Here is a 27,997-nt window from a genome sequence, read left to right as displayed (position 1 = left end):
TCAGTAGTGTAATGGGGGACAGTAACAGGTGAGGGGGAAATCCCCCACATGCTGGAACACGATGTTAGTCCCCCATTACACCACTGAAGACCTGCTTTGTCTGCTGCAGGCCACAATTAGTTTGCTTAAAGAAATGTGTTTCCTTTGTAACTTATGAGCCTATTTTTGCAGGTTAGAATACAGTGTGAGATTGCTTTTGCTTTAAGAACAGGATTTTCAGAGTTATTTCCTATTTTGCTATTGTTATATAAAAGGTATCCTGATTTTTTTTTTTAAGCAAAAGGCACCTCTGCTGTTCTTGACAACACGGTATTTATATCTCATATAACAAATAGACCACCATTTGATTTCTGTAACTTTCTCTATATTCAGTGTTTTGGGGAAATGTACGCCCACCACTGTTTCGGACAGGCCCAGCACTTAGGCCCCACCCCTTGATAGTGCCCCCCTCCCTTGATAGGGTGCCCCCTCCCTTGATAGGGCCCCCCCTCCCTTGATTTCCTATTCCACATAAAGCAAGAGGGACGCGCAAACAGAACCCACCTCTCCAGGGCGAACGCCAATGCAGAGCCTGTCCACCGCCGGGCTGTGTTTGCCTGAATAGGTCTAAAAAAGAGAAACAAAATATGTAATCATGGAATAATCCGAAATAAAAAGGCATTTTTTAACAGACGAACATCATGTTCCTTAAACTTGAAGGACTGTGAAAACACTGGTGTCATTCAGCAATCTGAACCGATGGGCTGGCCACCATGGCACCACCGCAGAGGCAAAACCCATCTCTGCATGAGCAATCAAAAAAGGGAAAATGTTTTGCCGTTTAGTAACAGTGCCTCAACTAATTTCACCAACATTTAGTCATTCAATATTCTTATTTTTAAACAACTTTATTTAAGGCCAATGAAAAAAAGGCATAGTGGTGGCTTGCAATACCTTCATCTTTAGCCCAAAGTACTCTTACTCGTGCTATCAGAAAGTATAATAGGTCCAGACCTTTAAATTCCATCACTGAGAGTATATCTATTGAATTATACAAGGGTGTTTCTCAACTAGTGGTGTATATTCAACCAAAGGGCTCCAAGTGACATCTGTGCGTCGCGCCAGTAAGTGAAAGCCATCTATATTGTTATGTTGTGTATGGGCCCCTGTGAACGTTTTTCAACCCCTGTGCTGTCCCTTATGGGCCAGAATTGCAGGGTTGTAGAGTGGAGGCATTAAGAACAAGGGCTTATTACGAGTTTGACGGTGCAGGAAAGTCACAGTAATTCCACTGGCGACACTTTACCCTCAACGTTCTACACTGCCAAATTCTGAGTGTCCGGTGAAGTGGCGGAAATCTCTCCAGCAATTACTGGAGGTTTCTCCTCCACTTTACCACCACAAAATTGAACGTTTACCTCAAGCAGAGTTATAGCCGAGGGAAATTCCTCCAAATCCCCAATGGAGACCTTTAGATGCCAGTAACGGGGATCGACACTGCCTTGCCACCACTCGCAATCAGGTGACATTGCATAGCTCATTGGAAATGCTGGCTGTGGCACTGTATGTTTGTATGTGCGAGGGGGAGCTCCAGCACCTCCTCGCACATACGAAAAGAGCAGGCTGGAGCAGGGCGTTTCAGCACCCACACGCAGGCCAATGCAGATGGTACGTTTATGTTCATTTTTTTTATGAAAACATGTGTATGGATGCATGTTTGCTTGTGTTATGAGTGAGTGTATGGTGATGGGTGCTCATGTAAATGATAGAGTGATTGCTGTATGAATGTGTGTTTGTGTCAGTTTGTTTTGGTCCCTTGAGCTGATTTTGGCAAGTGGTGGATGGAGGGGGGAAGGAGGGTTGTACAACAAAGGCATTTTAAAAATGACTATATGCCTTTGCTGCACAATCCCGCTACCCATATGCTAAAATCAGGTCTCCTTCTGATGCGCTGTTGAGCCCAGGGGACAGGGATGGTATTTTTTTACTGGATTTCTATCATAGATGTCAAGTTAAAAATACCATGCTTTCCCCCTTAGCACCCTAATAATGCCTTACATACACACATAATCATGTTGATTGTGTTAGGCCCAGTGGGGCCCAGGGGACAGTGATGGTATCTTTTTACTGGACATCTATCATAGATGTCCAGTAAAAAATGTCATGCCTGCCCTCTGGACCCCTCAGCACCAATTGCAAACTGTTTGGCTATTTACCCATTTTTTTAAAGTATACTCTACAATGCAACATGGTAACCCATTATTTAAAAAAGAATTCACGGGTGGAAACCCCCCCCCGCCCGAACCCCAATTGATTGTTTCGGGCTCCCTCACTGCGCTTGGTCGCTATGGTATTTTTGGGGGAAATAGTTATGCCCCTCCACTTAAAAATTCACCAGCCGCCACTGGCCCTCGGACTGTGTTGGGAACGGATGGGGGAGACCAGGGACTGTGGTGGCAGCAGGATGGGTGGGAGCCATGGGATAGTTGTGGGAGCAGGGTGGGGAGAGGCCTGGGTGTGTGATGGGGTGGGGAGAGCCCAGGGACTGGGTAGAAGTGGAATGAGGGAGCCCAACGACTGTGATGGGAGCAGGTGGGGGCGTCCAAGGACTTTACTGGGAGTAGGGTGCGGTGACGGTGCACAATAGTTCATAGCCATTTCTACATACTGCCCATTTGGCATTTTTGGGGGGGCCCGGCCTGCCCAAATTTTGCTCAGGGGGGCCCAGGTCAAAAAAGTTTGAAGACCACTGATTGACAGTGATCGCAAGTGGTGGAACCTGCAAATGAGTTTGGCCATATTTTCACAGTACAAAAACAGCCCACTATGTAATGAGGCCACAAGTTCCCTCTTCCCTTACCCCTCACAACGCTAAAAAGAAAACAGAAAACTATTTTGCAGAGAACATGCCGTCTCCCTCTGCTGTGGTGTCATAACAGTTGAGTATGACGTCCATAATCCTCTGCTTTGACGACAAAGCAGGAGGATAACGTATTTGGAAATAGTTGCTAATGGTTTCCTATGAAAGCCATAAGCAACAATATAATGTTAACAGTCTGGCCTCACTAACCTTCTCTCACTTGTCAGAGAGCAATACAAATGTATCATCTGAATTGTAGGTGAACTGCGAGTAGCAGCAACATGTCCAGACAGTGTTGGGTAAGTAGTGAAAAGAACATGGATTGCATTGGTCAAAAGTACTACTCTATGACCTTGACAGAGAGCACTTAGAAACAGAACCACACAAAGTATCCAAGTACTTCTGAACTGCACACATCAACATAGCAGCATGTCTAGCTTGCTTTTCAATCTCTCTCTACTAACCCAGCCCATTCCCCTCTCTTTCCGATCCGTCCTAGTGTCTTCAGACCATGCAAGACCATGCAAATGGCAGCAGTGTGCAGTATAAATCCCAGTAACATAACATAACATAACATAACATAACAATATTACTATTCAGCAGCCTTGAAAGCTGGTACAGCACACATTTCTACAGCATATATTGGTTTCCACGCTCAATAGTACCCTCCCAAACAACAGAATGGCTTGAATGCTGACCATCAGTTGAAAGGAATAGCGGTCTCTGTAAGATATTGGTTAAAACATGGTATCTTCACTAAGTGGGCACTGCCGACCTAAAAATCCTTATTACACAGTCCCATCCCACACTTCTGGGCCAATGAACAAGGTGTGTTATGGTTAAAACTTGAATTTATTTTAAACAAAATAAAGTCAAAGGGGGTCCCCTTACTTTTGCTGAGGATATCGCCACAAAACATCAGGTGTACATTACATGGGCTTATTAACCCTATTAAACTGGGCCTGCCAGTGACAATCTCACTAAATATAATACATGCAGACTGTCACATAACAGAAATATTAATAATGTTTCTAACATTTCTAATTGTAAATAATACAAGACCACCTCTAAACACCATTTAATTCTATGACTAAAATGCCACTTATCGACAAGCATATTAAATCTTTTTTTAGTTTGCATTTATACAAAAACAACGTTGGTCAATCATTAACAAATCCGAAGATATTATATTTTCTCCAGTATCAAAAACAAGTATTGGTACCACGGAAAAGGCTCAAAGAAAAATGACATTTAGGCAAACATATTTACTTCGATTTGTTCTCCCCATTGTAACTGTGGGGTTGTGGATTTCTTGTTTGTGCTTGTTTTTGAATGTGGGATATTATGCATTGCATATGAGATGTGCAGGTTTGGATTAGGAAAGCAGTGTTATCAATTTAGAGTGCACAGACGATTGGTTTACCCACCTAACCTAAGAGAATGGTTTGGGGGTTTTCTAACACAAGACTGAGTACTTCTACCACTTCACTTCACACCGGGTCACATTGTGCAATGTCAAGAGTGAGGAGAGGGAATTTTGACATCGGAATTATTTTAATTTCCGAGTTGCCTTAAAATGGCTAACTCCCTTTCACCTCCCCATTCGCTTCTTACGAGTCACAAGTTATCAATCAATCTAGATCAGGGGTGCACAACTACTCGCTGGAGAGCCAAATGTACCACATAGGTCCCATACAGTGGGCCGAACTGGGTATGAGCTGGTGGCAGTGGCATCAGTGCATTTGAGTTTTAAAAAAGAAATGTTTTTAAGGTGTACATTTTATTGTTTACCTTTTTTCTGCAACACATGATACAGCATTCCTACTTTGATTTATTTGTATAATGGGCCTGAAAACATGTTTTTAAATAACAACACACACCTGACATGACAAGACTTAGTGACAACTGACTGATCATTAATCTTGCATGGCTTGGTGGGCAATAAATAATCTCCTAAAGGGCCGCATTCACCTATGGGAGGCAAGTTGTGCACCACTGATAGAGGGATGTGGAAATGGGCACCCTTTCACAAATTCGGTATCAGGCTACTCCTGTGAAAGCAGCAGGATCCAATTTAACTATTAGTTACAAAATTTTACACTGTCAGCTCTGGGAAGAGTTCCATATTTTACACATCCACACAGTACAGAAAAAACATTTATGTATTTATTTACATTTAATCTCCCTCAGGTTCAAGTACAATGAAAAGGGATGTCAATTACACTAGGAAACTACAATATCCTATTATCTTTGTGTGAATATTGGATTGTCAACACATGTGCTTTGTGTGCAGAAATGCTATGTTTTCTACATGCAATGAAATCTTTCTAGGTTTTAACATAATCATACACACTTTTGCATTTCTCACAAAATACCAAGATGTTTCTATTCAGAATGAATGCCCCCTAGTGCTCACTATCCAATTCCCTCCCAAACCAGGGACTGATTATGGCAACAATTCTAGGGGATTTATCAAATTCCAAGTGAGGGATTATGTATGTATACTCACTTTGAAATGTTTCTTTTAATGCCCAGAGCCAGCAGAAACCCTCAAGAGTTCCCAGGGAAGTCCGAGTCAGCAGGTCCCTCAGGATCCCTTTTCCAGAAATGCTGGTCTGGTTCAGGTTAAGTTGATTCAAAATCCCTCAAACAAAGGCCCAATCTTCCAGGTGGTATCCAGATTCAGCACTCATCTAATGGGAACAGGTGTTCTTCTTCCCTTCTGTGTAGCTTTTGATTCTAAAGTCAGAATCCCCTCCACTGTGTGTGCTCTTTCTTAATAAAATGTGCAGTATTTCCACACTTATGTTACACTATTTGATTAGTGAAATCTTTCCATTGACTTGCCTCATTTTGAGACACTACTAAAGAATGAACACATCCAGTCCCCATTGGGTAATCGTAATTCATGTAATTCATGTACATGTGACCAGAAAATAAAGTGAGGCCATTTTACTCTTAATAATTTGTTGTAGGTGAATGTCTGGTTATGTGGAATAGCTATGTCAGACATTTAATAATAGAGTTATGAATGTTTTTTTTTTGTGTTTATGTCAGACATTTAATAATAGAGTTATGAATGTTTTTTTTTTTTTTTTTTTTTTTGTGTTTATCCAAAATCTGGATTTAACAAACAGGGCTTCATTTCTTCAAATTATATACTTGCAGTCGGTGGTGTACTCTGTGTGCACGGCAGTAGGGCATTCTGTAGGATTTTTGCAGTTGCGATCGACCAGTTTGTTTTTTGTCCACTGATTAGGCGGTTCCACCATATTTCCTCTTCGCTATCAGTATATAGTTCAAGGTGCGGGTGAAGATATAGTACACGAAGCTGGTGCATCGCTGGGCATACCATTAGCAAGTGTCTTACTGTTTCAGAGTCAGCTTTACATAGACAGCAGCTTTTGGAGGTCGAGTGACCTCTTGCAAACAGAATCTCGTTTGTGTGTAACAGATTTAGGCGAGCTCTTAGAAGAAAGTGTCTCATTGTTTTGTTTGGAAATCTTCTGAGTAGCTGGGTTGTTTCATTTAGCTTCTTTGGTACTTGAGGGAAAGTGGACAAGGTCTTGTTTCTTTTAGCTGTCTCTTCGGTTTTGATCCAGTCAGCCTCTTCCAGTTTTTTTTTAATCTTATTTGGATTCGTGATGAGGTCTTCTTTTGTGCACGCAATTTGGGTCAGCTTTGATTTTATAAGTTCAGCCCAATTCAAAATCATCCTGCATACGCCTTTCTTGATCTCTAAGTCAATTAGTTTGTAAAGAGGTGGTGCGTCAGGAAGGATTGTTTTTCTGAACAGGGATACACTTGCCAATTCCACTGTCGTGCCAAGTGAGACGAGGCCAATGTTATTAATTGTATTACTTATTAGAAATTGAAGGAAATTCGAATTTAGAATCATCTCATAGGGAGGAGTCTCACGATTACAACACAATCTACCTCACTTTCCTATGTTGTATAGTTGTCTATTCATCTCAAACACTGTTGTTGATAGAACGTGTATTTTGCATTTGAATGGGTCATTCATTTCGAATGCAAAAGTCCGAGCCTTGGTTTTGTTTCTGTGTATAATGAAACCAATGCTAACAGGCGTGTAAGCCAATAGTTATCCTGGATATGGGGACACAGGGCTTCCTTTGTTTGGATTTCCATTGAGCTGTTTCTGTTCAGCATCATTGCCTCAAATTATGCAAAAAGTGTCACTTTAATGGCAATGCATTCTGTTTGAAGCTAGGCCTTAGAAGTACAGGCCTGATTGTTATCAATGAGCACATCATACTTCGGTTTCTACTGGTATGTTAATTTGTATTTATAAGGATATTTATTTCTTACATGTATTTGCACATGTGAGGGCTGCTCATTAACTCCGAAGGCCTGTTCACATCGTCTTTTGTTCTGGGAAACAAATGGATTTCTCTTGATTAAAGGTGAACACAGGTTACCCATTCCAAAGGGGTAAGACAAATTTCATGGGAGTCATAACCTTCCCCATATGGGAACCTTTATGCAGGATTGAAGCGCAGTAGTGAATTTGTCACTGGAAAACTAACCAGCATTGCACCAAGCTGACTCAGAACATCATATGTTTCTGTATGTCTGAAAAACCTATTCACTTTTATTCTAACGATAAAGTGTATGAAATTCCCATCAAACCACATTTCAATAAAATAGAAAAATGGTATTCTGTAAGGCTTCATTATGACCACACGTCAACATTTTACTTCATAAAATGAAACATGAATATAGAGGCTTGTGTTGTCTTTCATGGAAGCAAGTAACTGGTGAGAAATGTTGATAAATAAAGCAAAACATTATTTTGGTGCCTCTTGCTTTAAATTGAGGCAGTCCCTATGTCCCCCATGAGGCAGCACCTATTCTCTTGCTTTCTGAGTACAATGTTTTGTCATACAATACATATGTGCCACACTTGAAGAAGCAGTGCAGGTTTTCAGAATCTCTTGATTTAGTTGCTTGATTTTGGGTTCCATTTAGGGTGACATCTCCTTGGGCACTTAATAGAATCCGAAGCTTAATGCCAAGTATATGGGTACTTGGGATGGATCCTGCCCCCTTTGCCCTTTAGCAATGCGGGCAGAAATCTCCTAAACAATGTTTTAGGTTTTCCACTGTACTTTCTATATGAGACTGTAAGCAGGGTTGATGTTACTGGAGATGAAACATAACCAACTGCATTGTGGGAAATGCAGTGAAATTGGCCAGTATCAGTGGATTAACATCCAATGTTGGACTATTTAATTATTGAGTAAAGATTTGTGAGGCAAACGGCTTGAAAGGTAGATCAGCACAACAGGTGCTGAGATCTGTGCGTAACTGGCATGTCACTGAATGTCACTGCACCTTTTTAAATACTTGTGGGTACGTCTCTGGCCCTTTCTTTTTTCTAGAGGGAATCCTACTTTTTTTTTCATTGCACACGTTTGTAATCTATACAATTTTATTATGTATTGTCAGATTGATTCTTTCATGCAAGTTGGTACTATGCAAGTCAACAACCAGACCACATGTATGCTGGTTCAAAAATTGAAGATATAGTCTACACTGTTCTCTAAATTGTAAATTCTGGAACCAGGACACCAGAGCTCAAGTGCCGGCTTCTCCCATGACACATTATATGCTTCTTAGCCAATCGTTTTACCTCAAGCAGCCTTATTTTCCTCAACTGCCAAAATTGGGATCGCCCAGCAGTGATACAGTTCAGTGGGTGCTATGGAGAAAGGCTCCTTCATACATGTTTACATAGTTTAAAGTGTTGTTTCATACATAATTCTATTAACCATTTATACAGGGCACACTGTGTGCGGAATTGTCTCTTTACTCACTCATGGCAACATCACTTGTGAGTCAATATTCTCTCGCAGTAAGACAATAAATTACAGCTGTTAATGGCACATGAGTTCAAAATATAAGTATACTCACAACAAAAAGATAAATATTGTGCACTCTGGCACCTAACAATGCAATTCTACAGACATCCCTGCTGATAGGCTACTTCACTACCACATTTGCTATCAGACATAATGGAATATCTCAGAGAAGTCTGGTTCCCTCATTGTGCGTTGGTACTTGCCTATATTTGCAAGGGGTATTTGCCTACCATAGTGAAGATGAAAAAGTGGCACAGATGGTCAGAAGCCTAGACTACCTGTTATCCAATGGGAGACAGGAGCTTCTGGGGTGAAGTGAAAGCCTGCTCCTGGAACACCCCTCCATCATCCTGTGGTAACCTCACACTGCAGTGGCTCCCAGAGCTGGGGCCTTTATTTGGATAATTCTGCCCTCATTTGAATGGAATAAGCTAAAAGTGATTGATTGACTATTTACAATACAATACCTTTCAGGTTGAGATGTTCACTTCAGCGGCTCCATCACTCAATCCAGACCGCAGGACATTAGGGTAGTACAATACGTTGTATCCAGGCTTTAACTCATGGAAAATATCAAGCTCAAATGTCCCATGAGAGACATTTGGGTGAATGCCATTTCCGCCTCCCTCCTACTGAACATGCCATCCTTTTGGAAAAGCTGTGCATCATTGCAAGGGTCACACTGATGCAACAGTGTGCCTAGGCTGCGTACAGCATTTCATTTACAGCACTGGTGAGGCGTAGAAAGTCAACTTTTGAGAGTGAGGGAAATTCTTCAAAGCATTGCCCAATTTACCCTTTCTTCCTTTTAATTACACTATTCACCAAAAATGTAGGTCGATAGAGGCTGTGACAACCGTAGTTGCTCAAAGGTGAGAGAAGTTGAGGAGCAGTGAGGGAGTTTTACCTTCTTGGTTCCTGGTTTGGGGGAAACATACCACAAAATTCTTCATGCGTTTGGATAGTAAATTCCCACAAAGATAGGTCCTTTCCTGCTCACAATCCCACGGTACAATAAAGGCTGTAAATCAGGTTTCAGCAGGGTAGTACTGCAGATTTTTTGCTGATTACCCCCCCAAGTTATCTTGAGAGGAACAGTGGTGGAGCGAACCGGGTAGGAAATGGCAGAAAGGTCAGCCCCCCCCCTGGTGCCCTGTTCATCCCCCTTGCCTCCCGCAAGGCAGGCCCTTAATTTAGTTAATAGAAAGAAATTATGCGCTTTCCACAGGTTGATTATCAACCATGTTGCTAAACGACGTGGCACTGATGTACCTGGGGTGTACTAGTCCCTCCAGGTAGTCCCAGTACCTCCAGGGTGTCCCAGCACTGCACGCCTGAATTCCTTCCCACCTAGCGCCCAATGCTATGTCTGTGTCCCTGCTGCCTGAAACTAGAAGGGAAGGCCTACGGTAAGTGTTTTTTGTGTGATGTGCATGCATGCTTCTGTGTGTGTTTGAATGCAATGTGGTGTGCGTGTGTGTGCGTGACACTAGTTGAGTGAGCCTGTAACAGTGCAAGGAACGGCAAGCGGGGCGGGCTGTTCCTGCATAAGAGGAGATGGAGCTCCTGGAGAGGGAGCTCCTGGAGACCTGGAGTAGAGCGGCTAGCGGGGCAGGGTGTTCCTGCATGAGAGGAGATGGTGCTCCTGGAGACCTGGAGTGGAGCGGCTAGCGGTGCAGGCTGTTCCTGCATGAGAGGAGATGGAGCTTCTGGAGACCTGGAGTGGAGCGGCTAGCGGGGCAGGCTGTTCCAGCATGAGAGGAGATGGAGCTCCTGGAGACCTGGAGTGGAGCGGCTAGCGGGGCAGGGTGTTCCTGCATGAGAGGAGATGGAGCTCCTGGAGACCTGGAGTGGAGCGGCTAGCGGGGCAGGGTGTTCCTGCATGAGAGGAGATGGAGCTCCTGGGGACCTGGAGTGGAGCGGCTAGCGGGGCAGGGTGTTCCTGCATGAGAGGAGATGGAGCTTCTGGAGACCTGGAGTGGAGCGGCTAGCGGGGCAGGGTGTTCCTGCATGAGAGGAGATGGAGCTTCTGGAGACCTGGAGTGGAGCGGCTAGCGGGGCAGGGTGTTCCTGCATGAGAGGAGATGGAGCTTCTGGAGACCTGGAGTGGAGCGGCTAGCGGGGCAGGGTGTTCCTGCATGAGAGGAGATGGAGCTCCTGGGGACCTGGAGTGGAGCGGCTAGCGGGGCAGGGTGTTCCTGCATGAGAGGTGAAGGAGCTTCTGGAGACCTGGAGTGGAGCGGCTAGCGGGGCAGGGTGTTCCTGCATGAGAGGAGATGGAGCTTCTGGAGACCTGGAGTGGAGCGGCTAACGGGGCAGGCTGTTCCTGCATGAGAGGAGATGGAGCTCCTGGAGACCTGGAGTAGCGTGACTAGCGGGGTAGGGTGTTCCTGCATGAGAGGAGATGGAGCTTCTGGAGACCTGGAGTGGAGCGGCTAGCGGGGCAGGCTGTTCCCTGACGTTCTTTGACTGGGATGCTGGGTCACAGTCACAGTCTTGGATATCGGATTGCCTGGACTTTGGCCACAATAAAGGGTGAATGGCTGTTGGGAGCCGAGGGATGTGAGACGCCCAAACTTTGCCCTGTGCTTCCTGTGAGTTAGACTTTTGTGGATACTAGCTCGTAGCAGCTGCCTCTGGTTTTGCAAGCTACTGTCTTGACTGACTGATTGACCAAGTTTACGGTCTCTCTCCTATTGCGTTGGCTGCGAGGGCAGAGTGACCTGGTTGTATTGCCCTCTCCAACACAGGGAAAAGCTTGCGCTAGGTTCCTGTTGGGGGATCCGTAAAGCCTGAAAGAAAACGGTAAAGCCCTGATTGAACAGCTGAGAGTGGTACAGTTTGGCGTATTGTGTTGTGCATTTCACTGGGCTGTGCACCGGATCTCCTCGGACTGGTCCCTAAGGTTTACCCAAGTCTGTATTGTTATAACGGATCTGTTGTTAGTTCCATTGGGAAAGAGTAACACTCAGGTGAAGGCACGACTCTGAGGGATTTGTGATTTAGGTGATTTTGCAGACTAAATGGACTCAGTTGTGGGTGGGGGGGGACTCTGGCTGCCCCTCTAGCAGTTGAGGGTGCCTCGCCTGGACTGTTGGGAGTGTATGCCTGGAGCTTTGCTGTTATGATACTGTTTTAATACTGTTAGAATATTTTTATTGTATTATCTCGTTCAGCAGTGCTTTATTCCAGGCTAGCTGGACAAAGGTTTTAGCCTTCATTTTATGTACAGGGTGCTTTGGATTGTAGGTCTTGCACCAGAATTCTAGTGACTAACTGGAGGAGGAGGTTTCTTGGGCTGGGTAGCGGTAAATGGTAGCATGACCAAACGTAAGGCAACCAAATTCCCCCGCAATGCGCAGGTTGCGACGAGATTGGCTGTTTCATCCTCACGTATTGAGGAAGCGAACACCATGATTAATGAAATAGCGTCCTCGCTATATGATATTGAGCTCAGGCTTGTTTGGCCGGCCAGTAGTAATGCAAAATCCTCAGCCAGTAGGAAGAAAATTGCAAAGGAGAGCAAAGGCAACTTAGGCAAGCGAATTAATAATTGTGTTGAAACGGATGATGATTAACTTATTCAGTAGTAAGGGTTTCTAATGCTCCAAGAGGACTTGTAACGAAGGCCCGTGTATCCCTTATGAATATGAAAAAACTGGAACAGGACACTTTAAATGGGCCTAAAGCCTGCCTCTCTACACTTGTGGGTGTGGGCAAAATTTTACCAGGATAAGAATCTCCCAACTCTCCAGCACAATGCGAAGGAAAAAAGGTATAATATTGCGTGGAACTAAACGGCACTGCCCAGGGGGGAGTAGGAAAGACAATTACATCACAAATACCAGCAATTTGCCTGAGGCTCTTGAACCTCTGGATTTTGTGACTTTTTCTCCAGGCCCCGTTTCAAATATTCCTGTTTCAAATGGATGCAGCCCTTTGCTGGGCCTTGCTAGCCCACTGTCAAACAGCCAGAGAGAAGTGAATAGGGCAATACCGTTAATTGTCAGTAAGACCAATGGTGATCACTTGATTGGGGATGATGTGTTGACTGGGTGCAGGCGGCTGCATGATATTGACTGCGGGATGCAGCCGCCTGGGTTCTTTGGTTGGGGAACTCCAGGCTGACTATAGCGCTCTGTACCTTGAACTCAGTATACAAAAACTTGCTCAGGGGGAGCTGAGGGAGGCTTGGAGGTTGGTGACTGGTCTGGGGTTCATTAACCCTAATGTTTCCCCATCTAAAATACAGTCAACCCTGTTCTCAAACCCAAGGCGATTCTGTGCAAAGCATTGTGAAGGTAATCAGAGACCACGAGACTAGACACCCCTGTATGAGACCCAGCAAATCCCAAAGTGCCAGAGTTAAACCTGCTGAGAGCCCCCCTATTAGTATTTGAAGTAATGGACCTAGTGTTAAAAGACCCTGTTTCTACTTGCTTAGTTTACCTGAATTGGCAACTAAGCATGGAGAATCAAAGGACAGCCTAATTAATAAGGAGACCCATTGGCTCAGAGCAAAGAGGAGTTGTTACTCCATTATTAGAGCAGACATCATTGCTTTCCAGCGGGTGGTAGGCTCTCTTGACAGGGATTATACATTGAAGTCCACTTGTCATCTGATCTCCTATTGAAGAGCCGCTTGGCCATGGAGCAAAGGGCCCTCCCACCATTGGGGTTGGAAATAGCAATTATTTTTTCTCTCCAGTGTTAGAGTTGGCTATGTCCCCCAGTAAAGGGAGATCTCAGGCACAGGTAGTAGTGGGAGAATGGGACGTCTAGTTTTATTTAATTTTTTTCAGTTATTTATTGTATATGGTAATACATTACCTTCACAATATTTAGTTCACATTACATGACAAAACATTTCTAATATCAAATTCAGTAGATAAACACACTTCATCACTTAAAATTCATCACCTAAATAATACTCCACTTCACCTAATATTATTGATCATCAAGTTTCAAATGTAACAATTTAACTGAATTTAAAATCGCAAATATTACAGAATTAGAAGAGCCATTTAATAAATAGGACCAAAATGCACCAGTATCAATCAAATCTAATATATATATACAATTCCTAAAAAACAAGTCTTTAAAAACTAAAAAAGGGTCATGTCATCAAAAGGTGCTTCAATGTTTCAATACTATTTTTATGCTCACAGAATCTACAAAACTCATTTAAATTGCAATTGTGTTCCTTTTGGCTAACACTTCCTGAGTCAAAAGAATGTTAAGGTGAAATCTCAAGAAATCATACCGCTCCTTACGATGTGGAAATAATTGCATATAGGCAGGTACAATTCCAGCCTTCTTATGCTCATATGCTGGATTTTGCTTGGTAAAAACAAAGTAAAATATTAAGGTTTTTGTCCGCTTTCTATCACAGCCACAGCCCAAACAGTGAGCACACTTAGCTCATACTTGACACGCCTCTAGTTAAAGGAAGGTTGGTCAAGAGTACTCCCTTGTCTACTCCTCAGGGTGTGGAGGAGGCAAGTCGCTATTTCACAAGCTCTGGAGAACTTCAACATCTACCCTCACCTGCGGTAATGGTCCCGTGAAGACCTGTTCTCGCAACCCCCAGATCCATGATAAATGTTTCCATTATGGAAGGAGATGATTTAATATTGCGTGAGATTGATTGATGGGGTCTGCACCCCACCTCGGTTGGTAAATTACTATCTAAGGAGGTTCACCAATCCTAATTCCAGATGACTTGAGAATGCCTGGAGGTGACGATACTGTGTCTGGAGGGGCAGGTACTATCTTGGAATGTAGCAATAGGCAGTTGGATGATGAGCTTTGGGTGCATTTCATATGCAAGCATGTGGTTATCGGTTTCCTGGAAACTTGGGCATTGGCCGCCCCTAACATGCAGGCATATGCATTTTTTTCTATAAAGGCAGTGCAGGGAAAAGGTGGTAGACCAAGTGGGGGCTTAATCTTTTGTGTTGATACATCTTTCTATAGGGATATCCTGGTTGTTGAAACTGGTCCACAGGATTTTTGGGAATTCCATGTGAACTGCCTCCATTGCACAAATATGCTAACAATTAATATCTTTAATTGCAAAGCAGCACATGGAGGAGACTTCCTCTTTGCACATTTGCAATATCGGGTTAATGGTTGGAGGCTAAAATATGGAGACTCCTCAAAAATCATAGCTATGGTTGATTTCAATTTACAATATAAGACTGTAGAGATTATGGCTGGCATTCTACAAGAAGATGACAGAGTCTGGGGTGTAGAGGAGCTAGTGGCGGCCCAACCAATGAGGAAGTACAAGACTTTCTAGGAACGAGCAAGTCTAATAATGTGTGCTAGCCTGAGGGCCTCCAATGGCAGGTGCCCAAGTGATTCCCCAGCCAATAAAATGTTTCACTGTGACAACCGTTCTAGTCTGACAGACTATTTCCTGCTGAACATGGTGGCTTGGGCGCTTATTCTTTATTTTAAGGTCCAACCCCGGGCCGAGAGTGATCAATACCCCCTAATCTTAATGGTTTGCCCTATGCTATTGGGGTTCTGGAGACGATAACCCAGCGGGTGGCTTATCTTTCAGTGGGCACTCTAGATGTGCATTGAAGTGGGAAAAAAATAGAGCTACAATTCTATCTTACCAATACTCATGAGCATCTTTGGCATGCAAGAAGACCAAAACGATGCTAGCTTGAAGGCCCATGTTGACTTGGTTAATATTTTGGGGGGGTACTTCCCTAAGACAAAGAAGACCCTCAAGCTTCAGTCTCTCTACAGAAATCCATGGTATGAACGTGACTGCTGATGAGCAAAAGGCATTCCTGTAAGGCAGGCAAATGATGTGGTCATTGCAAGATGCAAGGAGAAAATATAATGCAACCAGTAAGGCCAAAAAACAAGGATATCAGGAGGACCTATGGGAGTCTCTCCTCCAGGCAATAAATGATGGAAACATGACAAGGTACTGGCAGATCATGAGTAGTGGTCGAACAGTGGAGTGTAACTATTTGCAAGGGTCCACATCAGAAGCTGTATAGGGAGAACACTTCCAAGACCTATATGAGCAGAAACAAAACATTTTCAATGGGAGATCTAGCAGGCTTGTGATAGGGCAAAGAGATTCCCCTTTGATTTTAGTAGAGGGGGAAGTTAGGCTTGCCCTAGAGAGCCAGAAAAAAGGCAAGGCCCCAGACCCGGATATGATCCAGGTCGACTTTATGCTGATGAACCCTTGCTTTGGCTGCCATATTTAACACAACTCTTCAATAGCCATGTCCTTGAATAGGATGCCGGAATCCTGGACACAGGCAGTCATAGTACCCGTTTTCAAGAGAGGAGATAGGAACTGTCCGGCAAATTATAGGCCCATCTCCCTGATGCAGGGTCAAACGTTTTTGCCAGGGCTTTCCTGAGGCACCTTGAGGCATGGTTGAAGGATGATGGAGTCCTGAGCAACCTCCAGACTGGCTTCCAAAAGGGAGTGAGCACTGTGGACCAGTGCTTAAGGCTACTCCTGTTATGGGATAAATATATCTCTCTAAGGAAATTTCCCATGTATGCCGTATTTATTGACCTAAAGATGGCATTTGACACAATCTCAAGAACAATGTGTGGGCTATTCTGATGGAGTTGGGCATCCCTAAAGAGTTGCTAAATGCTGTTAAATCACTACATATGTGTAATGGTGCTAATATCCGCTAGGGAGTTGATGCTGCTATGTCTCACAGTGAAGATAGAAATGAGGGCCCAGCAAGACTGAGTGCGGCCTCCTTATTGTTCTGTGTGTTCATTAATGGAGTAATAAATGCTTTGATGAATGCCTTGACAGATGCTCCCTCGCTTGCCTGTGATAAAATCCCAATCCTCATGTTTGTTGATAACGCAGTCCTGCTCTCATTGACACCAGTGACACCAGTGGGACTGTGTCATCAGCTGGACATCTTTGTAGGCTTTTGCCAGATGAACAGTCTGTCCATCAATACTCAAAAGACATAGGCAAGGGTTCTCAGAGACAATAAGGTAAACAAAATACCCTACAATCAATCTTGCCCTAGTGTATTGCCCAAACGAACAGGTCTCTGGCTATGATTATTTAGGTATGCGAATAAAAGAGGTTTGCACTTGGAAGGAGCAGCAGGATAAAGCTGGGTTGACACTTGCCCGGTATTGTGGCACTCTTGCAAAATTTACTAGAGAGCCTGGGGAATGGGAGGGGTGCAGTGAGGGTTGTCATTGAGGCTTATAAAGCCCAGGCGGGGCAGGCAGCCCTTTATAGTCTTGTGCTTTGGGGCTGGGCTAATAGTGCGCCCTTGGCAGTGATAGAAAATACATTTCTGAAGAACCTTTTGGGTTTACCCACATGTGCACCTTATTTGCCTGTTAAACCAATAGCCCATCAAAGTAGTTTGTAAGGCTAAACCATTGTATTATTGGACAAGGGTTTGGATCAATGAAGATTTATTTAGGTATAGACAGGCTTTGAGGGATGCGATGTCCCAGGAAGGAGCAATGCAACTAGCATGGTTCCTGTCTCTAAAGAAGGAATTCCAAACCCTTGGGCTCATTCATTATTGTATTAATCCCAACACTATTGGTAGTGGTACTTAAACCTGCATTGAAAATGCTCTCAATGGAGGATAACATCTGTGTTTGGCTGGTCCGCTCCAACCAGTTCCTAAAATACTGGTTGTTAAGGCAGACTTTGAGCTATGAAGATTATCTGGACCAAATGTATCCAAAACATATGAGATCTGTGTTTATTAATGCCTGTATGGGCATTCTCCCTTTGGCTGCCGTAAAGACCAAGTGGAATCATAAAGTTACTCCTACATGTCCATTCTGCCCTGATGCAATTGTGCAATTGAGGGCATGGTTCACTTTGTCCTGTTCTGTCCATTTTATGGTGATTTGAGAATAGGATCCTTAAATCCACTGCTTAAGTCTCATAGAGTAAACCCAATTGCTCAGGCTATGGTCCTATGTCTAGCGGTTAAAGATGCCCTTGCAACTTTTGCTATGGGCTGGTACTTACTGAAGGCACGGAGAAGATCTAACTATGTCCTTTAACCCAAGGGGGTTGGTGAGGTCCTTAGAAAACTGGCAGCACACACATGAGATATATTTACCCTGCTTGCGCCACTGCTATACCCCCACGAAGACTGAGGCCACCAAATGACTATGTAGATAAATAGCTATGGTTGAAAATTGATTTATTCCATGAACTGCAATTTATGATTATGTGGGAATTCTTCTGTTGTATTAGCAGTGAATGCACTTCCTGCATTTTTTTTAAAGATCTTACTGTGATTAATGCACATTCGCTCCAGCGGAGTGGTGGAATATTTTGTGTAGCATGCGCTGATGAGTTCCCTAGTGCCATGCTTTACTCGAATCAATTGCTTTTATTGGTATTACTGATGATTCTAAACTTTCTTTTATTGTGTAATCTATGTGTTGGTTTCTATGCCCATTTTAAGTTTCCTTTATTGTGTATTGTGTGCGTTGATTTCTATGTCCATTGATCCAAGGGGGGTGGTGAGCGCCCTATAGAATTGATAGTTCATACATCTGGTATGCCTTCCCTGCCCGTGCTACTGATAGATCTTGTGAAGAACAAGGGTACAGATGATTATTTTTAATAATAACCATGGCTTAGATTCTACCTACTTCATGCACTGCACCTTATGACTGTGGGATTTCCTTGTTGTGCTAGCACTGAATGCACTTTTTGCACTCTTGCACTTTGTAAAGATCTTATTATGATTCATGTATATCCAGGAACGAAAAATCATACCATGCCTTCCGTAGACTACTCAAAACCACGCTGTTTAACTAACCCCTCCTTACCTGTCCTAATGTATTTTCACCACTGTATTTAAATAACCTCAAATGTATGAAAATATGCATCTATGCTCTGCTTTGTATCTGTATATTCACCGTTTATGCATGTAACAAGTAAGACTGCTTTCACCGCTACGATGCCCCTTGGCAGATGCGCACTCTACAAATCCAAATAAATAAATACATAAATAAATGCTAATTCTACAATATCTTTTGTAGTATGACCCAAAGATTTGCCTTGTAACATGCATCAACTGATCCAATTGTTCTTATTACCATTACTGACGGTTTTACATTTCGTTTTTACTGTGTATTTTATGGGTTGGCTTTTATGGCAAATTGCTAAAATAAAGCACGAACGAACAAACAAGCATATATGTACGCCAATGTTAGCATCAGAGAGTGTGTGTATGTGCCCTTGTGTCTGGGCATAAGTGTGCGTGCTTGGTGCAAGTGTTTATATGGTATGTGTTGGGCTAAAGAATAATGCTATATTGCTGGCATAAGAGGTTGTGGCCTCACTCAGGCTCAAACAAGAGATTCACAGTGACTATTACTGGCATACATAGGTTCTGGCAGTTGCTTCACGTATGTGATTTACAAAGACCATTACTGGCTTATGGAAAAGGGGTTTTCTCGCATAGATAGGTGGTAATGTATTATCATGCATGGGCCCTCATTCCGAGTTTGGAGGTAAGTACCGTCCCTTACCGGCATGGCGCAAATAGCGTGTCCGAGCTGGCAGTAGCCCGCTAAAAGCGCACTATTACGAGTTTGCGGGCACGAGCTTTGCGCCATGCCGGTAAGGGACCTAGCGCCATGCTGCAAAAGGGGCCTAAAAACCCCCTACCAGCATGAATCGCGCCGTAGACAACACTACCGCCATAGATCAACGCGGCATTAGCGGTGACCGTAAATAGCGGTCACTGTTATTTACGGTCACCGTTAAATTGCAGAACCGGAAATAGCGTCATCACAGCGGAAAGGGAAGGAGTATGGCGGCCATCATTAAAAACACAATCCATTGCCACCCTCACCACACAGGACCCCTGGCACACTGGTGAGCGACCGGAAAGTACCAACAACCACCCAGGAATGCCCAAAGCACCAAAGAAGGGAGCTGCCTGCCTCCGAAAGGAGCGGTTCAGCCCAGATGAGCTGCAAATGCTTGTAGATACCCTACACAAGCATGCTGGGACTGTTTTTAGCAGCAATATGCGGAGGGAGGCGGTGCAGAAAAAAAAGAAATCTGGGCACTAGTATGCCAGAAGGTGAGCGCAGTGGGCAACACCCCCCACACCATAAAGGATTGCTGCAAAAGGTGGGATGACCTGCGGCTGAGGGTGCGGAGCATCCTTTCTGCGAACAGAAACCAGGCCTTGGAGACCGGAGGAGGCCCAAGTTCACCAATAAAACTCATGCCGTGGAAGGAGACATGTGCGGCCATGATAGGGGCTGAATCCATTGAAGGGGTCGGAGAAATGGAATGTGGCGCGACGTCATCCGCTGATGGAGGTGAGTGTCCAAAGTAAATACTGCTAAGGCAAATGTTATGAAAGTCACTGCTAACGTCTGGCCAAAGAGTCACGGCATGGTCGGGCACACACCCGCCCCCCCCTATAAATCATGCCTAAGCAAGTGAGACCCAAGCCAATGGCAGGTGCAAGGCCGTAACGTACATAACACATACCACACAAAGTTGCTCATTCCAATAGGCACACAGGGTAGTTGATGTAAACAGTGTGCATGTTAGACAGCACAGTACCTGGCCAACATGAGTGACACCGAAATATGCATGTATTGACCACCCAAGTATGGAATGACGTGCTGTTCTGTACACAAATGCCGATTACCAACAATTGTCTGAATGTGCTATCGTAGCCATGTATGAATGCTGGCTATCCAAACATCACTCATCACTCATTCCGTACCTCTCTTCCACCCCCACAGGCAGTGAGCATGACAGTGAGGAGCAGGAGAGCAACCGTCCCAGCACATCCAGGGGCCAAGGCAGGGGCCGCTGTCTCCCAGCGACAAAGACAACACTGGGACGTACACCACCAGCACTAGCAAGGCCTGTGGAGGGTGCACCACCCCCACCCCCACCCCTCCCTGCACTGCCTGCAGACACCTGCCAACGCCACGGTCCGAGGAGTCCAGTGTGGCTGGGGAGGTGGCAGCCACGGCCCCCCTTGAAGTTGAGGACAGCCCCATTGACATCTGGGGAGCAACTGAGGACGACACTGTGGAAGTCGTGCACACCCCTGAAGACTTCTCAAACCCCCAGGTATCCTTCAGTGACTCTGGTGAGAACGACACACTGGAGCAGTCTGGCCAAGGACAGACACAGGGACATGACAGTCCTGTGTACAGTCCCGTTGAGGAAGTGCCGGCAGGACATGTCAGCCCAATCCCCAGAAGGGCCACTGCTTCATCCGACGATGCACAGCAGGCTGTCCAGCTCACTGCCCTGATAACAGAATTAGTGCAGGACAATTGCCAGGCCAGGGAAGAGTGGTGTGCTGATTTGAGGGCACTGGGCCAGTCCATAACGGAAAGCACCAACCGCCTCTGCGAGGTGCTCGGCCGCATAGCCGATGCTCTGAAGGCTGCTCATCTTGGCCAACAGCCTCAGCATGAAGACACACCTTCAACGAGCAACTCCACCCAGACCAGCCCGCTCCATCGGTTGCTCCGTGTGCAGCGCCGCCGGGACATGCCTCCCCCTGGCTCTGGGAGCGCAGAGTGACTTTACTGCCAGCCACATCTGCGCTACGTGGACCCTATGGGACTAGTGTGGGGTTGTGGTGGGAGGGGGAGGGGGGATGAGGGTGTGTTGGGGAGTTGTAGGGGAGGGGGATGGGGGTGAGGGTGTGTTGGGGAGTTGTGGGGGAGGGGGGTGAGGGTGTGTTGGGGAGTTGTGGGGGAGTGGGAGGGGGGTGAGGGTGGTGGAGGGTTTGTTTTTCATGTTGATATTTTTACTTTTAATACACCGATTGTTTAACAATAAAATAACCACAGTGGACATTCATCATTGCGCATGTGTCATTTATTCTTGCACAGAGCGTAGTGTACATGTATCCCCACACCCAGTGCCCTATGTCCTAACATTATGTCACCCTCTGCTGACTTGTGTGTCAGAAATATTGTGCAATCAATGACTGCCGCATGACACGTCCCTCCTGTGCATCAGCACCGTGATGATGTCCTGCCACACCTTCCTCCTCCCCTTCCTCATCATCAGGTGGTAGCAGTTCCATGTCAGGGGGCAGGGGCACGTTCCGACGGATGCACATATTGTGCAGCATTACACATGCCATGTTGATCTTGGCCACCTTCTCATGGCTGTAGAGGAGAGCCCCACCTGACCGGCCGAGGCAGCAAAATTGTGCCTTCAACAGGCCAAAGGTCTGCTCTATCACCACACTTGTACGGGTATGGGAACGATTGCCTGTTCTGTGGGTTTCGGACAGGGGTCATGAGCCACGGCTTCAAGCCATCATCACCTGCATGAGAGTGGAATGAAGGTAAGTGTTTGCACATTCATGTAGGACAACTGTACTAGTCTCACATGGAAGCAGGTAATTTGTGCCCACACGCACATGTGCCTGGATGCATTGACCCCATTTCTGGCCCACTATGTTCCCTGTGCAATGGTCTAATGGTGTGGATTGCATCTTCAAGTTGGGTCATGGTGTGCACTGACATCTTGTGGCACGTGCATCGGATATGCATACAGCAGTGTTGGTGTAAAATAAGTGACAAGTAGTGTTCTGTGGAATTTGGTAGTAGGGAGCTTTGGCTGTAGTCAGTTCTATATTGGCCATTCTGCACTGATCAGTTCCATAGTGACATGCAGCACTCCTATGGGTGTGCCGAACCAGTGACACACTGTGGTATCCCAGGTCGACTCAGTTCAATGCACGGCCAGGGATAACTGTCCTGTGTGGTGAAATGCGGGAGTCAGCAACATAGCGCATATGCAGTGCATAGTGCTGGATGACCTTGCGGTGTGTGAGGGCCGCTGATGAGTTGTGCATGTGCTGTGGGATGTGGGCTGGTTAGTCATGTAGTGATAGGTGTCGGCCTTACTTCATCACTATGGGATTTGGTTGTCATGTACCATTTCAGTTGCTTTGGGGCACAGTGTTTGGTGATGTGCACATTGTGCACTGACGTCAACATTCCCACCCAGGTGGAGTATGCATCCCCCCCATTCCCACCCAGGTGGAGTATGCTTCCCCCCCCATTCCCACCCAGGTAGAGTATGCATCCCCCCCCATTCCCACCCAGGTAGAGTATGCATCCCCCCCATTCCCACCCAGGTAGAGTATGCATCCCCCCCATTCCCACCCAGGTAGAGTATGCATCCCCCCCCCATTCCCACCCAGGTAGAGTATGCATCCCCCCATTCCCACCCAGGTGGAGTATGCAGCCACCCACCTCATAACCCCAATGCACTATCATGGCCCAGTCAGGCAACTCACGAAGCAGCCAGGCACGTCGTCCAGCATGTTACTTCATGTAGCGTGGTAGCGTGGAGTTCCGCAGTACCAAGGAGTCATGAGTTGATCCTGGATATCAGGGACAGCAATGTGTGATGATCTTGCAGGCGTTGCATACCATCTTCACATTGATGGAGTGGTATTGCTTGCGGTTGCCATGGCATGCGGGACCACCAACTCCACATGGGTGCAGCCAAGGACACCTACGCAATTTGGCATGCCTGCCAGTGCATGGAAGGCAACTTTTGTATCGAATATCTCCCGGGGAGTCCGTAGGGATATGTAGTCCTTTGTGTGCTTGAGGAGGGCATCCAGCACTTGGTTCAGTATCCGGGAAAATAAGGGTTGTGATATGCCATGCATGTGCCCCACTGTGTGCTGGTAGGTGCCTGTGGCAAGGAAGTGGAGCAGAGACACTACCTTCAGTAGAGGGGGTATGGCGGTGTGTATTTCTATGAGGCTCACTATGGTGATGATGGTGTCACGGTCAAGCCAGTACAGGTTGTGGATCTGCTCAGGTGTTAGGTTGAAGGGGTGGCTTGATAAGAGGGATTGGGGGCTGCCAGCATGGTAACGGTGGCTGCACTGGTGGGTCAAGCTGGGCCTGTCTCACCCTCCTTCTCCTCCTGCGTCTCCTCTGTGGTGGCGGCTGTTGTTGTTGTTGTTGTTGAATGCTACTACTATTGGTATCATCTTGGTGTGGGAGGGTGTGTGGGTGTGCTCCTTTTGCTCCTTTTGTGCTGGCCCTGACTCCATTGCCTCCACCTGTGTTGATTGTGTGCATCTCTGGCTCTTGGAAACACTGCTCAGGGTTCTTAACGCCTGGTCGGAGATGCCGGTATTGACTCCATGTTGGTAAGCACTTTTTCGGCCTTCAGGAGGCCGTTATCTGCATGTCCGCGACACTTGTGATCTTATGCTGTTTACGGCATGCCGCTAATGCCGGCATGGTGTGTCGCGTGCCTGCGCCCTGACCGCTATTTACGGCATCGTACTTTACGGTGCTGTAAATAGCGGTCTGGTTGGTCACAATTGGCCGTAGCGGGTTTTTCCCTTACCTCCAACCTCGGAATGACCCCCATGTTGTTTACTTTTATTTTTAAATTTATTTATTGCCATTTATCATTTTTACATTTGCATGACATAAAATATGTCCACAGTTAGAGGATAATAAGCGTTTCGTAATAAGACATTAACATTTAACAATTCAACTTTAACTGTCTCCAAGTGCTCGTTCCATCATGACAGGGCAGTCTGTCGGTTCAGAGGGGGTTAGGCAAGCCGGGGGGAGGGGGGAGAGGGGGCTTGAGCTTGTGAGGACCCAGTGAAGTTGTTCCTAGTTGCCCTCGGGGTTCTGTGATGTTGGTTGTGAATCCGTTTTCCATAGGTTTGCTCTTGTTCATGGGGGCTTGTCATCCGAGGAGTGAAACAGAGATCCTGTGAGTTCTTTCCAGGCCGCTAGGGTCATGCTCGAGGAGTCCGTGGCTCTGGCAACACTGTCTTCCCATGACTTTGTTTCAGCTTGTACCCAACGTTCCAATTCTCTGCACCATACCTTTTGTTGGGGTCCTGCTGATTTTTTCCAGGACATTGCAATTGTCCTTTATGCCAGTATGCACATAATGTCCATTTATTTGGCCATGTGGTTAAGTTTGGCCAGCCTGGGGTACCTTCCCAGAAGGCATTCGTCCGGGTTCCACTTGTACCTAGTCGACCCTGCTTTTTCGCTTGTCAGCTGTACGGTGGTCCACAGGGACTTTGTTTTGGTGCACGAACAGAACACTTGAATCAGGTCCGCATTATTCTCTCCGCACCAGGTGCAGTCAGAGTGTGGTGATTTATTAAATTTCGCCAGCCTGGATGGGGTTATGTATGTTCGGTATAACAGGTTCAGTTGTATTTGTCTAAATCTATGGTTTCTGGAGACTGCTTTGGGGTACGCTAGAGCCCTCTCCCATTCTCCATCAGTTATTTCCCGGCCCATGTCCGTTTCCCATCTTCTTTTCAGGTCGGCACTTCGTGGGTTAGGGGCGTCACTCAAGTGGCCATAGATCTGGACACTGGTCTCCATCCCTCTCCCAAGTTGTACAATAGTGTGATCAGAGGGTTTGATTCCGGTTCCTCCGGCCATGTTGTCCACTTGTTTCGTGCTGTAGTCCGTATCCTTTGATACCACAGAAACTGGCCCGTGTGGATTCCAGCTTCCTCCTGTAGTGTTTAAAATTCCTTAAAGGTGCCATCGTCGTACAGGTCACCCCACGTATATATATATACCTTTTTCTTCCCAGTGTCTGAGGTGTTGCAGGTCCATGTCGGATCTGCACAGGTCCGAGATCATTGGTATGTCTGGGGAGTACTGATGCTTTGCGTGGGCGAGTGCCTCTGCTCTGTGCCATACTTTTCGCCCTAGGGCAGCCAAGAAGGGGGCATTTCGCATCAGGTGGCTGGGGGCCCAGATAAGTTCCTTCAAGTGGATCGGGGAGACCAAGGGTTGTGCAGGGTCGTCTCAGATGTGGTGTCGTCTGCCAACCACTTGGTCACAAAACTGAGTTGCGCTGCCAAATAATATTTCTCAAAGTTTGGAAGTTGAATTCCCCCCTGGCTGTACGGTAGGACCAAGGTGGTGAGTGCTATCTTGCGTCTTCCTTTCCCCCATAGGAAATCACAGAGTATCACTTCTAGCAAGCGAAAAAAGGAAGCATTGATGTAGTAATGTACATTTTGGAACCTGTACAGGAATCTAGGGAGGACAATCATTTTAATTATTGAGGCTCTGCCCATCATATACAGGGGAAGTTTTGCCCAGAAGTTCATGGATTTTCTTAAAACGGGGATTGCTGACTTCGTGTTGTGTTCGTGCATCAGTACAGGGGTGTGCATTATGTGTATTCCCAGGTATTTAAACAAGGTGACCTCCCACTGTATCCCCACAGAAGGAAGTTCTACAATATTCTTGCTCTTGAGGCCAACTAGAGGTAAGAGGCAGGATTTCGCCTGCTAAATTGTATGCCTGAGACCTTCGCAAAGTTGTCTAAGACCTCTAGTATTGTGGGCACGTTATTGTATGGGTCCCTAACATATAGCAGCACATCGTCTGCATAAAGTGAGATGATGTGGTCCACTCCCCCAGATGTATCCCAGCATTGAAGAATTGTTTCCGAAAATAGATGGCAATAGGTTCCAGTCCTAGTACATAAAGCATGGGGGATAGTGGACATCCCTGCCTAGTGCCCTGCTTATGTCCCAGACCTCAGATACGTATTTTCCGGTTTTTACCCTAGCCCTGGGTTTTGTATAAAGCATCTTGATCCACCTAATGAACCCCGGGCCAAAGCCGAAACCTTCTAGAACCACTACGAGCCATTCCCAATATATAGAATCGAACGCCTTAATGGCATCAAGGGATAGCAGAGCACATGCCTCGGTGCTAGCCTCGGTTTGGTTTATAACCTGTTGTAATCTGCGTAAGTTCATGGTCGTGTTCCGGCTCGGTATGAAGCCACACTGATCCATGTGCACGATCTCCCCTATGATTCTAGCCAACCTCTTTGCTAATATCGTTGTCAATATTTTCACATCGTAATTGAGCATGGCTATTGGGCGGTAAGAGCCGCATTTGTCGACGGGTTTGTTAGGTTTAATGATCGGGATCAAAAGGGTCTCTCTCATGCTGTCGGGCAATATCCCTCTCTCATATGCTTCTTGAAAAACCTCATGTAATAAAGGTGTTAGGGAGGTCTCGTACGCTTTATAAAACTCAGCGGGTAGCCCATCGGTCCCAGGTGGCAAGCAATTTAATCGCTTCTGTTATATCTTCGGTCGTGATGTCTGCATCCAGGGCCTCAGTCTGTTCAGGGGTTATTCTGGGGAGTGCTATTTCCTCCAATGTATTCTCGGGGAACTTGGTCCTTGTGGGAGTATAGGTGTTCATAAAAGCGCTTAAAGGCGTTGTTTATGCCTTGTTGTGTTTGGAATTCATTGCCCTCTGCATCCTGTATCATGGTGATTGTGTGCCTGGGGTGTTCTTTCTTGCACAGCCAGGCCAGCATTCTACTCGGCATGTCGCCTTCTTTGTGCGCTCTGTTAGTCTTAGTGGTGTGGTCGAATTTAGCTAGTCTATCCCATGCCGATGTGCATTTAACTCTAAGTGCTTTGAGGGTGTCCTCTCTCTGGTGAGTGTTCACCGGGGTGGCCTCAAGTTGCTCAATCTCTTGCTCCCACTGGCCTAATTCGCCTCACAGCTGTTTTCTAATGCCTCCTGCTTTTGTTATAATTTCCCCCCTTGTCACTACTTTTAGGGCGTCCCACATCGTGCTCAGGTGGTCGACACTTGCGGTATTTATCTCTATAAAGTTATCTATAAAATCGTGCAGCTCCTCCCTGAATGCCAGGTCTCCCAGGGCGTCAATCGGCATTCTCCACATAGGGATAGGGGGTCTGGGGCCAGCGTGGTTCCATTCTACTAGAAGTGGCGAGTGGTCTGAGATGGTTCTCCCTAGGTGTTGTGCACTGTCTATTTGTGACAGGTGTTCTTTGCTAATGAAAACGTAATCTAACCTCGTATGAAGGTCATGTGGGGAGGAGAAGTACGAGTATCCCAGAGCGTCGGGGTGCTGCTCCCTCCATGTGTCAGCAAGATCTAGTAAATCTATTAATAGGGACAGGGATAATAGGGACGCTGCTGAGGGACCTTTTGGGTGGGGCTGGGACCTATCAAGGTTGGGATCTCGTACACAGTTGAAGTCCCCCGCTCAAAAAAAGATGCCGTGCCTGTGTGGGGCGATTTTGGGATACATTGAGTTCAGATGTGCCGGAATATTAGTGTTGGGAAGGTAGGAGTTCACTAAACATACCTCTTCCTGTTCTAGTCGGCCACATAGTATCGCAAACCTGCCTTCCGGGTCTATCTCGGACTTAATTAAATGGAATGGGAGTTGGGGGTGAAT

General features: G+C 45.9%; 1 protein-coding gene across 2 annotated transcripts in view; it reads right to left on the bottom strand.

Annotated features, from left to right (window-relative positions):
- ABCA4 (ATP binding cassette subfamily A member 4) overlaps positions 1-27,997 on the bottom strand; it is a 1,737,150-nt gene that overhangs the window by 159,814 nt on the left and 1,549,339 nt on the right. For both annotated transcript variants that reach the window (XM_069641223.1, XM_069641222.1), the window contains one exon: positions 544-606. In XM_069641223.1, the coding sequence (XP_069497324.1) occupies positions 544-606 (63 nt within the window). The remainder of the gene's footprint in view (positions 1-543; positions 607-27,997) is intronic.

This window comes from Ambystoma mexicanum, chromosome 1q (genome assembly GCF_040938575.1).
Source record: "Ambystoma mexicanum isolate Mex_15411 chromosome 1q, UKY_AmexF1_1, whole genome shotgun sequence".
In the NCBI taxonomy this organism is placed as follows: Eukaryota; Metazoa; Chordata; class Amphibia; order Caudata; family Ambystomatidae; genus Ambystoma; species Ambystoma mexicanum.
The sequence above is the reverse complement of the archived record's forward strand: the minus strand, read 5'-3'. Positions and strand labels throughout refer to the sequence as shown.